The sequence below is a fragment of the Dama dama genome, chromosome 11, assembly GCF_033118175.1.
Source record: "Dama dama isolate Ldn47 chromosome 11, ASM3311817v1, whole genome shotgun sequence".
NCBI classification, from domain to species: Eukaryota; Metazoa; Chordata; class Mammalia; order Artiodactyla; family Cervidae; genus Dama; species Dama dama.
The window spans coordinates 99,586,185-99,601,977 of record NC_083691.1 but is presented as its reverse complement, the minus strand read 5'-3'; the positions used below and the strand labels follow the sequence as shown (position 1 = coordinate 99,601,977).

Sequence of the window (15,793 nt, the reverse complement as noted above, 5' to 3'; positions counted from 1 at the left end):
TTTTGGTGTCTTGCCCATGAGGCATTTGGGATTTTAGCTCCCTGACTAGGGATCAGACCCATACCCACTGCCTTGGGAGGTGAAGTCTTAACCACTGGACCACCAGGGAAGTCCCTGTAATGCATATATCTTTTCAAATTAGAGTTTTCTCTGGATGTTTGCCCAGGAGTGAGATAAATTTTATTTTGAAAGTTTCTGGTGTATAGATTTTAGAGTCCTCCATCAAGTTTATCCCTAAATAATGCATATTTTTGATGCTACTATCAATAGTATTGTTTCTCTAATTTAAACTTTAATTATTCATTGTCAATAGGTAGAAATAAAATTGATTTTAAAAAACAACAGTAGATTTTATAGTTAGAGCAGATTTAGGTTTATAGAAAAATTGTGCAGAAAATACAAAGTTCCCCTATACCTCCATAAACACCCACCCTTCCTTGCTGCAATGTCCTCAGTTCTTAACATTTTGCATTACTGTATGCATATGTTGCAACTGATGAACCAATATTGATACATTATTATTAACTAAGGCCTATAGGTTACATTGCTTCCCCTGTGACTCAGCCTAAAGAATCCACCTGCCAATGCAGGACATGCAGGAGACGGGGATTGGATCCCTAGGTTGGGAAGATCCTGGAGGAGGGTATGGCAACCTACTCCAGTATTCTTGCCTGGAAAATCCCAGGGACTGAGGAGCCTGGTGGGCTGCAGTCCATGGGGTCACAGGGAGTCAGATACTGCTGAAACAACTGAGCACAGCGTAGCACATACATTAGGGCTCACTTTTTGTGTTTTACTTTCGGTGGGTTTTTGACAAATGCATAATGTATCCACCAGTACAGTATCATTCAGAATGGTTTATGGCTTTAAACAAATTCCCTGTTTCCACATATTCATTCCTTTCTTCCTCCGTTTTGTTTTTTTTTTTTTAACTGTCTGTATGATTTTGCCTTTATACATAATGTCATACAGTTGGAATCATGCAGTGTGTAGTCTTTTCAGCTTGGCCTCTCTCACTTAGAATTAAGGCTCCTCCATACCTTTTTGTAACTCGATAGAATCATTTCTTCTGTTGCTGAATAGTATTCCATTGTCTGGATGTATTGCATTTTTTTTTCTTCGCTGCACCCCTCAGCACTTGAAACTTCCCCAACCCGGGATCAAACTTGCGCCCTTTGTGTTGGGAGCACAGAGTCTTAACCCCTGGACCACCAGGGAAGTCCCTTGCAGTTTGTTTATCCATTCATCTATGGAAGGACATCTAACTTGCTTCCAATTTTTGGCAATTATGAGTAAAGCTGTGGTAAACATCCATGTACAGCTTTTTATGTGGGCATACAATTTCAACTCATTTGTTTAAGTACCTCAGAATATAACTGATGGATGGTAAACCTATGTTTAGCTTTGTGAGAAAAGTTTTGCAGAGTGGTTGTACCAGTGTTGCATTCCCATCAGTAATGAATGAGAGTTCCTGTTTCTCTACATCCTCTACAGCGTTTGATGTTGTCAGTGTTTGGGACTGTAGCCATTCTAATAGGTGTGTAGTGGCATCTCATTGTTGTTTTAATTTGTAATTTCTTAATGACCTGTGATGTTGCACATCTTTCAAATGAATATTTACTACCTATATAGTGTAGCAAATATGGTGAGGGGTCTGTTCAGGTTTCACCCATTTTTTAATTGAGTTGTTTTCTTGTTGAGTTTTAAGAATTCTTTGTATATTTTAGATGCAAGTCCTTTATTACATGTGTATTGCAAATATTTTCTCCTGGTTTGTAGCTTGTCTTTTCATTCTCTTAGTACAATTGGTTTTAAAAACGTGTCCTGCTGCCCTGCTAAACTCATTTATTTTTTCTTAGGAATTCTTAGATTTTTTGTACCTAGATAATCAAGTCAACTAAGAATAAAGACAGTTTTATTTCTTCCTTTTTAATCTGTATGCCTTTTCTTTTCATTGCCTTACTGCATGGGCAGACCCTTGAGGACAAAGTTGAATGGGAGTGGTAAGAGTGGACATCCTTGTTTTGATCCTGAGATTAGGGAGGAAGCATTCAATCTTTTACCATTTTGTTTGTGATGATGTTACTTTAGGTCTTGCATAGATTCTCTTTATCAAACTGAGAAAATTCTCTTTGTTTTCTAGTTAATGGGAGTTTTATCTTAAATGGATGTTGGTTGATTTGGTTGGTTGATTTAGTCACTAAGTTGTGTTTAGTTGCTAAGACTATTGCAACCCCATGGACTGTAGCCTGCCAGGCTCCTCTGTCCATGGGATTCTCCAGAGTACTAGAGTGGGTTGCCATTTAGCTTTCATCAAGTGCCTTTTCTTTAATATGGAGCTTTTTTCTTTTTTAAAAAAGAAAAGTGCTTTCTGTCTTACATTCCTATTAAGTTTATTTATTTCTTCTTGAGGAGGCTCTATTAGTTTGTGTTAAGGAATCTGTACATTTTATCTAGTTGTTGAATCTATTGGCAGAAAGTTTTTTAAAATAATTGTACACTTATCTTCCTTTACATCTGTAGTATCTCTAGTAATGTCTACTTTCTCATCCCTGATATTGTTAATATGTTTTCTGTCTTTTTGTCTGATCAGTCTGGCTAGAGTTTTATATTTTATTGATTTTCTCAAAGAACTAGCTTTTTGTTTCATTGATCCCCACCCCACCCCCACCCCAGTGTTTTTTATGTTTTTAAAAGGTTATAAAAATAACAGCAAAGAGAAAAGAAACATACATAGCCTGCAAAACTTGAAATATTTTCTATCTGGCTCTTTACGGAAAAGATTTATTGATTCTTACTCCATACTTGGATGACTATGTAAATATAGATGTTGTTGAAGTAAAAGAAGTAGACTGCCGGTGATTTCTCCAGGAAAAAAGAAAAGGGGTTTATTTTGGGATCCACAGAGAATTCCAATTTGGGGTCCTCAATCATGGTGTGCTACGGATAAGTCCCTGCATGGCAAGAGAGAGAGAGAACTCTTTTATAAGGAGAAAAGCAAGTTGGGGGAGGCTGTAGCAAACAAAGGATCCATGGATTTCACTGGCTGAGCCCTTGCGGGAAGTGAAGAGGACTTGTTTCTTCTTCCTGTTGGGCTCTGAGCGTCAGAGCGCCCCCTTGTGGTCTCTCAGCTCTGAATAGAGCTGAGGTTTCTGTTTATTAATGTCTCACCCTATTACCTTGGTACCTAACAGTTCTGCTGGGAAACGAGAGAATCGGGGGAGAGAAAGCCTGTTGATCATGTAAAGGCAGCTGGTAGATCACACCTTGTGTGGTCTGGTGTCCTCAGGTTGCAAAGCAACCCATATTCTCTTCCTCTGGTGATGTCAGCAGATAGAAGGGAAAGGAGGGGTAAGTGGGAGAGGAGGTGGTGAAGATTTTGGTAATGACTCGTTGGGATTCAACAGTGGCCTCTCATCTCACCAGCACTGAGGTGAGGATGGGATGCTGCTGGCTGGTGTCTGCTGTAGCAGTAGAGGGGGGCCAGCTGGCCAGGTTTGGGGATGTATTTGAGAATCAAATAGAGGATTTGCTCATGGATTGGATGCGTGGTGAAAGAGAAAGAGAGGAGTCTGGGGGTGTACTCTGGATTTTGGCCTGAAGAAGTAGGATTGATTTGTTGCTGAGATGGGGGAAAGTGGCAGGAGTGGGCCATAGGACTTGAAAGACAGATGCATATACATCTTGAGTTTGAAGCTAGCCATTGCTTTGGTTTTATTGACCCTCAGCATTGTGTGAAATCTCCTTGGTTACAGTCCCCCAGAGGACTCCATCTCCAACCCACATCCAGTCCATGCCCAGGCCCTTCCAGGGTCTTGCTTGATTGAAGCCTCCCCAATCTCTTGCCCAGGTCTTTTCCACCTCTGGGTATTTAAGTAAAGTTCAATTCTATAAAGAGCAATATTGCATATGAACCTGGAATGTTAAGTCCATCAATAAAGGCAAATTGGAAGTGATCAAACAGGAGATGGCAAGAGTGAAGTTTGGCATTTTAGGAATCAGTGAACTAAAATGGACTGGAATGGGTGAGTTTAACTCAGATGACCATTCTATCTACTACTGTGGGCAAGAATCCCGTAGAAGAAATGGAGTAGTCATCATATTCAACCAAAGAGTCTGAAGTGCAGTACTTGGATGCAGTCTCAAAAACAACAGAATGATCTCTGTTTGTTTCCAAGGCAAACCTTTTAATATGGTTTGTAATCCAAGTGTATGCCCTGACCAGTAATGCTGAAGAAGCTGAAGTTGAACGGTTCTATGAAGACCTACAAGACCCAAAAAAGATGTCCTTTTCATTATAGGGGACGGGAATGCAAAAGTAGGAAGTCAAGAAATACCTGGAATAATGGGCAAATTTGGCCTTGGAGTACAGAATGAAGCAGGGCAAAGGCTAAGAGAGTTTTGCAAGAGAATGCACTGGTCATAGCAAACACCCTCTTCCAACAACACAAGAGAAGACTCTGCACAGGGACATCACCAGCTGGTTAGTACAGAAATCAGATTGATTATTTTCTTTGCAGCCAAAGATGGGGAAGTTCTATACAGTCAGCAAAAACAGGACCGGGAGCTGAACTCCTTATTGCCAAATTCAGGCTGAAATTGAAGAAAAGTAGGGAAAACTACTAGACCATTCAGGTATGACCTAAATCAAATCCCTTACGATTATACAGTGGAAGTTTCAAATAGATTCAAGGGATTAGATCTGACAGACAGAGTGCCTGAAGAACTATGGACAGAGGTTCATGACATTGTACAGGAGGCAGGGATCAAGACCATCCCCAAGGAAAAGAAATGCAAAAAAGGCAAAATGGTTGTCTGAGGAGGCCTTACAAATAGTTGTGACTAGGAGAGAAGCAAAAGGCAAAGGAGAAAAGGAAAGATATTCCCATTTGAATGCAGAGTTCCAAAGAATAGCAAGGAGAGATAAGAAAGCCTTCCTCAGCGATCAATGCAAAGAAATAAAGGAAAACAACAGAATGGGAAAGTCTAGAGATCTCTTCAAGAAAATTAAGAGCTACCAAGGGAACATTTCAAGCAAAGATGGGCACAATAAAGGACAGAAATGGTACGGCCCTAACAGAAGCAGAAGATATTAAGAAGAGGTGGCAAGAATACACAGAACTATATAAAACAGATCTTCATGACCCAGATAACCACAATGGTGTGATCACTCACCTAGAGCCAGACATCCTGGAATGCGAAGTCAACTGGACCTTAGGAAACATCACTACAAAAAGAGCTAGTGGAGGTGATGGAATTCCAGCTGAGCTATTTCAAATCCTAAAAGATGACAACTTTGAAAGTGCTGCACTCAATATGCCAGCAAATTTGGAAAACTCAGCAGTGGCCACAGGACTGGAAAAGGTCAGTTTTCATTCCAGTCCCAAAGAAAGGCAATGCCAAAGATTGCTCACACTACAGCACAGTTGCACTCATTTTACACTCTGGTAAAGTAATGCTCAAAATTCTCCAAGCCAAGTTTCAACGGTATGTGAACTCAGAACTTCCAGATGTTCAAGCTGGATTTAGAAAAAGCAGAGATCAAATTGCAACATCTGTTGGATCATCAAAAAAGCAAGAGAGTTCCAGAAAAATAGTTCCATATTTCTGCTTTATTGACTATACCAAAGCCTTTCACTGTGTGGATCACAACAAACTGTGAAAAATTCTTCAAGAGATAGGAATACCAGACCACCTGACCTGCCTCTTGAGAAATCTGTATGCAGGTCAAGAAGCAACAGTTAGAACTGGACATGGAACAACAGACTGGTTCCAAATAGGGAAAGGAGTACGTCAAGGCTGTATATCATCACCCTGCTTATTAACTTATATGCAGAGTACATCATGAGAAATGCTGGACTGGATGAAGCACAAGCTGGAATCAAGACTGCAGGGAGAAATACCAATAACCTCAGATATGCAGATGACACCACCCTTATGGCAGAAAGCAAAGAATTAAAGAGCCTCTAGATTAAAGTGAAAGAGGAGAGTGAAAAAGTTGGCTTAAAACTCAACATCAAAAAAAAAAAAAAAAACTCAACATCTAGAAAACTAAGATCATGGCATCTGGTCCCATCACTTCATGGCAAATAGATGGGGAAACAGTGGAAACAGTGACAGACTTAATTTTTTTGGGTTCCAAAATCACTGCAGATGGTGACTGCAGCCATGAAATTAAAAGACGCTTGCTCCTTGGAAGAAAAGTTATGACCAATCTAGACAGCATATTAAAAAGTAGAGACATTACTTTGCCAACAAAGGTCTGTCTAGTAAAGGCTGTGGTTTTTCCAGTAGTCATGTATGGATGTGAGCATTGGACTCTAAAGAAAGCTGAGTGCCGAGGAATTGATGCTTTTGAACTGTGGTGTTGGAGAAGCCTCTTGAGAGTCCCTTGGACTGCAAGGAGATCCAACCAGGCCATCCTAAAGGAGATCAGTCCTGAATATTCATTGGAAGTACTGATGCTGAAGCTGAAACTGCAATACCTTGGCCACCTGATGCAAAGAACTGACTCATTGGAAAAAACCCTGATGCTGGAAAAGATTGAAGGCAGGAGGAGAAGGGGACGACAGAGGATGAGATGGCTGGATGGCATCACCGACTCAATTGACAAGAGTTTGAGTAAACTCCAGGAGTTGGTGATGGACAGGGAGGCCTGGCATGGTGCAGTCCATGGGGTCACAGAGAGTTGGACACGACTGAGCGACTGAACTGAACCCGGACACATGTGGGGTGCTTGTGTTCGTAGGGTGAGTGTTCTCTTTCTACAGGAGATTTTAGGTCATTTGGGGGCTGCTGTGTTTCCTCTCCACCAAGACAAGTGGCAGAAGCCAGAGAATTAGTGTCTTGGCTTAGGACTTCTTTTTATATTACCGGAATTTGAAGTTGGACATTTTCTGTCTCCCAGTTATGCTGAGGATGTGAGTTTTGTGTTGGGGTATATGTTCTTTTTGTTGTTTTTGTTTTCTTGAAGATATTTTAGGAAAATAACATTTTGCTGCTTCAGTTACCTCCTGTTATGGGTTGAGTTGTGTCCCCACCCCAGATACATATGCTGATGTCCTAACTGCCAGTATTTCAGAAATGAGGTACATTAGGGTAGACTATAGTTCAATATGACTGGAGTCCTTATAAGAAGAGAAACTCTGGACACAGATGATTGTGGAGGGAAGTCACAAGGAGAAGACAGCTGCCTACAAGCCAGGTTGAGAGGCCTCAGAAAGAACCAACTCTGTCTCAGACTTCTGGTCCCCAGAACTATTAGACAATAGACTCATGTTGTTTAACTTCACCATTTTGTGGAATTTTGTTGGGGCAGCCTCAACAATCCAGTACATCTGAGCTACTCAGAATTCAACTCTATAACTTTTTCTATAACTTCTCCCTGCACTCCATCCCCTCCTCAGATTTCTTTCGTCCTATCACTGCATACAAAGCAGGACTGGCTACATAACTTGTAGGACTCAGTGTATAATGAAAATGCAGGAAGAAAAGTACAGTTAAAGGTGCTAAAATATAAAGACATTTTTCCCCTTTGGAAATACTTTAATACTTATGAAATGTAATAGGGGAAATATTGACATATGAGTGACAGCATCAACTTATATTTTTATTTATAACATTTTTGGTGCTATACTTGTTAAAGAGGGCAGCAGAGGATGAGATGGTTAGATAGCATCATGGACTCTATGGACATGAGCCTGAACAAACTCCAGGAGATAGTGGAGGACAGAGAAGCCTGGTGTATGGTAGTTCATGGGGTTGCAGAGAGTTGGACATGACTTAGGGACTGAACAACAACAACAATTCTATTATGTGATGCAATAAATAATGATACTTTTGTAATGTGATATGTTGATTTGTCCTAAGATTTTTCTGGCTACTCTAGCTACTTACAGTTCATTTAAGTTGATTTAATTGAGTTTTTGTCACTTGCAACTGAAGAGTTCTGGTTGCCTCCAGGAGGCGGTGCCTGGGGATGAAGGAAGGCAGTGCAGAACCCAAGGCTGAGTGGAGAGGCTGTTGCCTTAAGGTGGCCTCTCCCTTTCCCGTGCTGGCCCATAGACACCACCCTCCCCCTTCCCACTGTGGACCTGCCCAGGCCCTCGCTTCCGTTTCCGTTTCCGGGTGTGACGTCACAGACCGTCGGTTCTGAAGTATCCTGGAGTTAAAGGCTGTTCTGTCTGAAGTATTTTGGGAGATTGCTTCTCTGTAATGGTACACAGACTATGGCAAAGAAGAGAGGAGCAGAGACGCTCTTCTTTGTTCTCTTCCTGGATTATTGGCAAGGTGCAGAGCCTCACCCTTCCCGTCTGACCAGAGGTACCGCCCCAGGTGTATTGTGGCAGGTGGAGATGCGTGTGAAGACTCATCGTGAGCCTGAATCAGACAGGAGACGGTGCTCGCCTCCGATGGGTGCTGGAGTGAACGCAGGGTTTCTCCTCACTCTACCTGCTTCACCTCCCCGGATCTACCTTAGGGATTCTTTGCAAAGGAGAAAGGAGAAATTTTATCAGTATTCCTAACTTTGCACACTACTCAAAATCCAGAGCTCCGTGCGAGAGTAGCATACTTGCACATTTTAACTTTTCCTTGTGAAAAATTTCAAACGTATACAAAAGGAGAGAGATTAGTAGTAATATAATGAACCTATATGTGCTAATCAGTCACATCTTGTTTTGTCTACCCCCTCATAGATACACACACACTATGTTTTATTTTTTAAAGTTTTATTATTTTTCACACTTTTTTGTTCTTTTCTTAATTAACTTACTTTTGATTGAAGAACAGTTGCAACATTATGTTGGTTTCTGCCATATAGCAACATGGATCAGCCATAAGTCTACATTGTCTTCTCCCTCTTGAGCCTGCCTATGGCATCTCATCCCATCCCACCTTTCTAGGTTGTCATGGAGCCCGAGTTTGAGTTCCCTGAGCCTTGTAGCAAATTCCCACTGGCTATTCACACACTGTACTTTAAACAACAGCTTGATATATTAGTTATATAACATAAAATACACCCTTACAGTGTATATTCATGGGGTTGTGAACCACCACTATCTAATTTTAGAACATTTTCAGCACTCCCCAAAGTAATATCGTACCCACTTGCTATCAATCCCCATCCCCCATTTTCCACAGACCCTGGCAACCACTAACCCACTGTCTGTCCTATGGATTTGTCTATTCTTGGTATTTGTGTATGGAATCACACACTGTATGGTCTTTTGTGACCAGTTTGTTACATATAACACGTTTTCAGGGTTCATCCACGTGGTCGCATGCCTCAGGAATTCATTCCCTTTTATGGTTGAATGATAGTCCATCGCATGGACATGCCCTACTTGGTTGATCCATGTGTCAGTTGATGGACGTTTGGGTTGTTTCCACCTTTTGACTATCTGAATAGTGCTGTTATGAACATCTTATGAATGTGGATTTTTCAAAGTGAACATTAGATTTCCATGCTACTTTCAGGATCTTACTGCAATTGGAAGCACTTGTGCTATTTACTAAACTGATTGGCTGACCACATTCTGGGACATTCTCTCAATGTAAAGAAATTGGGTCTGTGGAGAAAAGCAGTAGACGCAATCCTTATGATGGAGGAAACTATAGTACTGTTTTCCAAAAATTTAGCAGACCAAGAGTACAAAACAGTGTCATCTGTCATGAGGGACAGAGGTACATTATACAGCAGTCCACCAGGGGTGACTTCAAGGAAAGGGAAGATAGTAACTCCTCTTGTCCTTGTTATTGTTTAGTCACTGAGTCCTGTCTCACTCTTTGTGACCCCGTGGACTGCAGGCTCCTCTGTCCTCCACCATCTCCTCTAGTTTGTTCAAATTTATATCCATTGAGTTGCTGATACTGTCTAACCATCTCATTCTCTGCCAGCTCCTTCTTTTGCCTTCAATCTTTCCCAGCATTAGGGTCTTTTCTAATGAGCCAGCTCTTTGCGTCAGGTGGCCAGAGTATTGGAGCTTCAGCTTCAGCATCCATCCTTCCAATGAATATTCAGGGTTGATTTCCTTTAGGATGGACTTGTTTGATCTCCTTGCAGTCCAAGGGACTCTCAAGAGTCTTCTCCAGCGCCACAGTTTGAAAGCATCAGTTCTTCAGCGCTCAGCCTTCTTTACCGTCCAACTCTCACATGCATACATGACTACTGGAAAAACCATAACTTTGACTATAGGGATCTTTGTTGGCAAAGTGATGTCTCTGCTTTTTTTTTTTTTTTTTTTTTTTTTTATGTCTCTGCTTTTTAATACACTGTCTAGGTTTGTCATAGCTTTCCTTCCAAGAAGCAATCATCTTTTAATTTTGTGGCTACAGTCACTTTAAAAACCAAGAGTTTTTGTGAACAAATATTTTACTTCATGGGGCTTACTTACACTTTCACCTTATTGATTCTTAGTGATTCACAACTGTCTCAGCAAGAGAAAAATTTTTGTTGTGTTCATACACCAAAAAGCCATCATATCCATGCACTATTAACCACTAATTAGCAATTTCCCTGTGGAGTGGGAACCTGTCGTGCACATACTATTCAATGTCTCTGCAGACTGAGGAAACCAGTGTTGTTTTGACTTTGAGGCAAAAGTCCAGATTCTTGAGGAAACTTCATGAATACTCTGTGGAACTCAGAACTCAGGGGGAACTCAGGGGGCAGGGGGTGGGGCACTGTGGCCTAAAATGCTTTTATTAAAGCACAAGTTTCTCCTCCCTGATGGGTTTGCCCACTCCTCAGGGGCCAGAAAAAAGGGCTGACCTTGAATCAGGAAAATGTGTCACAGACATCATGACCTCCAAAAAGAAAAGCCTGATATTGTAGCTCAAAGGGCTTCCACAGTGGCTCAGTGGTAAAGAATCCGCGTGCAATGCAGAAGATGTGAGTTCGATCCCTGAGTCTGGAAAATTCTCTGGAGGAGAAAATGGCAACCTATTCCAGTATTCTTGCCACAAAAATCCCATGCACAGAGGAGCCTGGAGGGCTACAGTCTGTAGGGTCGCAAAGAGTCGAACATGTCTGAGGGACTGAGCACCCACACACATAGCTCAAAATTTCCCCAGGTCGCTACAGTCTTTTTGCACCATTAATTCATGTCCTTGATGTAGCCACATGTGGGTCAACAGGAGTCTTAACACCCGTCCATGCTGTCCTAGGGGAGATGGCTGACCTGGTTCATCTCTGTTTGCATCTTCATTTTTTCAATCCTGAGTGACAACATCAGGAATTCCTTATATTTATCAAGTCAAATCAGGATGACCTTAGGCCCTTAAGTCCCTCCTAAATACAAAATCCTCAGTGAGGATCAGTGCAGAGCATGCAGCAGGATTGTTCCCTTTATTCCAAAACGAGAAAGCATCACATTTCCAGAATGGTCAGGCACTGCCCATTGACCTCATTACCTGTGGAGGGGAGAGTTTTTGTTGAATATCTCCCGAGACGTGTGTCCATCTGTCTCCATTCCTCCCACAGCTGAGTACTGAGCATACCCTTGCTTGGAACCAGCTCTGTTAACTGTGGTCCATCATAGATAATAGCACTGAGTTGGGATGAGGGGCGAGCATTCTCAGTCTGAAGGTCACATTGGTGAATTTCCTCCCCCTCCCCATAGCCCTCCTCTGGTCCGTCCGTATCTTTCCCTCCAGCCTCAGATGAGAAAACCACATCCCACAGAACCTCACTGCCCGAGGTCACGCAGTGTTCAAATGTCCTACCAGAACCCAAGCCCAGTGCTCTTCCCCTCGAGCAGGCCAGGTGCAGGATGCTCCTCTCAGAATACCATGCAAAAGAGTGTCGATTTCAGAAGAATCACACACAGCTCCTAAGTGAAAGATTGACTCACAGCTGAGGCTTATTTTCCCCACAGGTTCAAATGCTGAATTTTCATCAAATTCTAAAATTTTGGACAAAGGTCTGGCTAAACTCTTTGGTAAGTACCTCTCTCACGTGAAATGGTCAGGCTGTGTTTGAAGTCTCGTGCTCGTCCGTGGTGGTCTCCTAGATAACCTGTCCCTGCTGCTGCTCTGATGGGAAGGAACGTGCTTTGCCTTGAGGCTAGAACAGATTTTCTAGATGTCAGAATCTCAAGAAATTAAATAAATCATTGAAGATAAATAGTTGGAAAGGATTGTGCTCCTTAAAGAGGGGTCTGTGTAGCAGCAGCAGGGCCCCCATCTGGGAACGCTACTGGAAATGCAGTGTCAGACCCCAGCTGAGACCAGCTGCGTCCATCTGTTCAGAGGACTTTTGCTTGTGTTAGGGATGGGCAGGGCTTCCCAGGTGGCACAGTGGTAAAGAATCTATCTGCCAAGCAGGAGACACAAGTTCAATCCCTGGGTTGGGAAGATCCCCTGGAGCAGGAAATGGCAACCCACTCCAGTATTCTTGCCTGGAGAATCCCACGGACAGAGGAGCCTGGTGGGCTACAGTCCATGGGGTCACAGAGAGTCGGACACGACTGAGCTCAGCACACAGGGATGGGCAAGGCCCCAGCTAAGATAATCCTTCTTGGAGGTACTCAGCCTTACTGCACATGAGAATCCTCTGGGGAGATTGTTAGAAAGGGATACCCAGGCCCGCCTCCAGTAATCAGATTCCTTTGTGTGGGGTGAGACCCTTGCATAAGTAGTTTTCTAAGCTCTTCAAGGGATTCTGTGCTGGGACTTACTGGTCTACTCCAAGCCTCTCACTTAATTGAGAAAATCTGAGGTCCAGGGAGGTCATCTTTAGCTGATGAAAAACATTAAAAATCAATCCTCTGCTGAAAGAAGCAATCTAGATTCTAGAGAAATATTTCCTTTCTGGTGGCTGTGTTGTCGTGAGTGGACACTGAGAGTCGTCTTTGGTCTGAGAAAGAGCTCCCAGGTGTGTAAGTGTTGATGCTTCCTCTGGGTTAGGAGCTGTTAGATGTTCTGATCACAGCAATGCCTTCCAGCCCTGCTTGGAAGGAGGACTTCTGTCTACACGAGATGTGGATTGTTTTTCCTGTCTCTTGTCAGGAATTCTGAGTTTGGCCTTTTTCCATGTATGCTATTAAAGAAGCTTCATTAAATCTTCACCAACTGTCTGGCTGACTGATCAATAGTCTGTGACCATGATTGAGGGGCTTTCCCCATGGCTCAGCGGTAAAGAATTCACCTGCCAATGCAGGAGAGGGGGGTTCAGTCCCTGGGTTGGGAAGATCCCCTGGAGGAGGAAATGGCAACCCTCTCCATCTCCAGTATTCTGGCCTGGAAAATCTTATTGACAGAGGAGCCTGGCGGGCTACAGTCCATGGGGTTGCAAAAGAGTCAGACATGACTTAGCAACTAGAAAACAACATATATGTACATATACACACACTGTAAGTTAGGAGTATGGAATTAACAGATACACACTATTATATATTAAAATAAATAACAAGGATTTACTGTATAGCACAGGGAACTATTGGACTAGGAAATGGCAACACACTCTAGTATTCTTGCCTGGAGGTTTCCATGGACAAAGGGGCCTGGCGGACTACAGTCCTTGGGGTCACAAAGAGTTGGACATGACTGAGCGACTGAGCACACACACGTGGAACTATATTCAATATTTTGTGATAACCTATGATGGAAAAGCATCTGAAAAAATGTGTATAACTGAATCACTTTGCTATGCACCTGAAACTAACACAATGTTATAAATCAGCTATACTGCAATTAAAATTTTTTAAAAGGGAAGGAGAAGTTAATGTACTTCCAATATGTAGCTATGAAAGAGTAGTAACATTTTATATCTGTGGGGACTCAGTAGGGGCTGCCGTATCTGACTGATACCTTATTCTATGGACAGGAGAGGCCTTGAAGGGCATCTCACTAAATATCATTGTCAGTTGGATTCTGAGCTCAGCCTACCCGACAGGGCCCACTGCTTGCTCCTGCAGGCACTCAGCCTAGTCTGTCCCCTGCTGCCTTGGCTGAGCTGACTGTCCTCTCCCATGTGCTGCTGGCCCTGGCCTCATTGCTCCAGGGTGGCTGTGTTGGTGTGTCTGGTCATGTCTGTGTGTATTTATGGCTCTCCTTTGTGTCTGAGGGGCTCAGGGACACAGACCAGGAGGCAGATCTGTCCTCTTTGTTTTGTTTTCTTTAAAATATTTAATCATTCATTCAGTGCCTACTATGTATGTTATACAGAGTTTATTTGTCCAATTTATTATTTTTTTATTCTTTTTAAAACGTTAGTCATTTTATATATTTTTATTTATTTATTTACTAGTTTATTTGGCTGCATGGGGTCTCAGTTGTGGTGTGTGGAATCGTCCATCTGCGTTACAGTAGGCAACGTCTTAGCTGCAGCACACGGATTTAGTTCCCTGACCAGAGGTTGAACCCGGGCTCCCTGCGTTGGGAGTGCAGAGTCTTAAGCACTGGGCCACCAGAGAAGTCCTATTTGTACAATTAGATTGCAAATGTTTATTTTGACCTTGTTAGTTTTAAAGTTAGACCACATTTTACCCCCAAACAGTGCTACTAATAGTAAGCCTTTTCCCACGTAGGTTCATAAAAAGACAATCACCTTATGCACTTCCAGCTTTATGAGCTATAAATGGTACATAATGTCATGTAAGTTTAAGGTGTAAATGTGATGATTTGATACACTTATACATTGCAAATTCAGTAACACCATAGTGTTAGCTAACTCCTCCACCATGTCACATAATAACTATTTATTTTTTGTTGTGAGAACATTTAAGATCTACTGTCTTGGCAACTTTCAAGTATCTGATATAGTATTATTAACTGTAATGACCACACTGTATATTAGATCCCCCAAACATACTCATCTTATCACTGGAAGTTTGGACTCTGACCTATATTTCCCCCACCCCTGATTCCTGGCAACCACCATTCTACTTTCTGTTTCTGTGGAGTTTGACTTTTAGATTCCACCTGTAAATGAGATCATATAGCATTTGTTTTTCTATCTAACTTATTTCACTTAGCATAATGCCCTCAAAAATCCATTCAGGCTATTGCAAAAGGCAGGATTTCCTTCTTTCTCATAGCTGAACAATATTCCATTGTGTTGTGTGAAAAAAACATATTACCTCTTCTTTACCCATTCATCCACTGACGGACACTTAGATTGTTTCCGTATCTTGGCTATTGTGAATAATGCTGTAATGAACATGGGAGTGCAGCTATCTCCTTGAGATACTGTTCTCGTTTTCTTTGGATGTATACCCAGAAGTGGGATTGCTGAATTAAGGTAGTTCTATTTTTAATTTTTGAGAAACATCCATATTGTTTCCCACAGCAGCTGTACCAATTTACATTCCCACCAATAGGGCACAAGAGTTCCCTTTCTACACATCCTTGTCAACACTTGTTATGTCTTGTCTTTTTGATGGGAGCCATTCTAACAGGTGTGAGGTGACATCTCATTGTGGTTTTGATTTGCATTTCCCTGACGGTTAGTGGTGTCAGGCACTGTTTCATATATCTGTTCATCGTTTGTATGTCTTCTTCAGAAAAATGTCTATCCCATTCCTCAGCCCATTTAAAAGCCAGATTGATAATATTTTTTGCTATTGAGTTGTATAAATCCTTTACGTATCTTGGACACTAGCCTCCTAGCAGCTCTGTGACTTTCGCGTATTTTCTCCCGTTCCGTGGGCCGCCTTTTCATTCTGTTGGTTGTTTCTCTGGCCGTGCAGAAGCTTTTTAGTTTGATGAAGTCTCATTTACTAATTTTTGCTTTTTTGTTGCCTATGCTTTTGATATATCCAAAAAATTGTTGCCAAGACCAATGTCAAGAAAC

The 15,793-nt window shown here is 42.1% G+C and overlaps 1 protein-coding gene across 4 annotated transcripts in view; it reads left to right on the top strand.

Annotated features, from left to right (window-relative positions):
• Positions 1 to 15,793, top strand: part of C11H2orf92 (chromosome 11 C2orf92 homolog) — a 56,282-nt gene that overhangs the window by 10,279 nt on the left and 30,210 nt on the right. For 3 of the 4 annotated variants that reach the window (XM_061155976.1, XM_061155977.1, XM_061155975.1), the window contains exon 2: positions 11,877 to 11,939. The exons of the other annotated variant lie outside the window; for it this stretch is intronic. In XM_061155976.1, the coding sequence (XP_061011959.1) occupies positions 11,877 to 11,939 (63 nt within the window). The remainder of the gene's footprint in view (positions 1 to 11,876; positions 11,940 to 15,793) is intronic. 4 annotated transcript variants of the gene reach the window in all.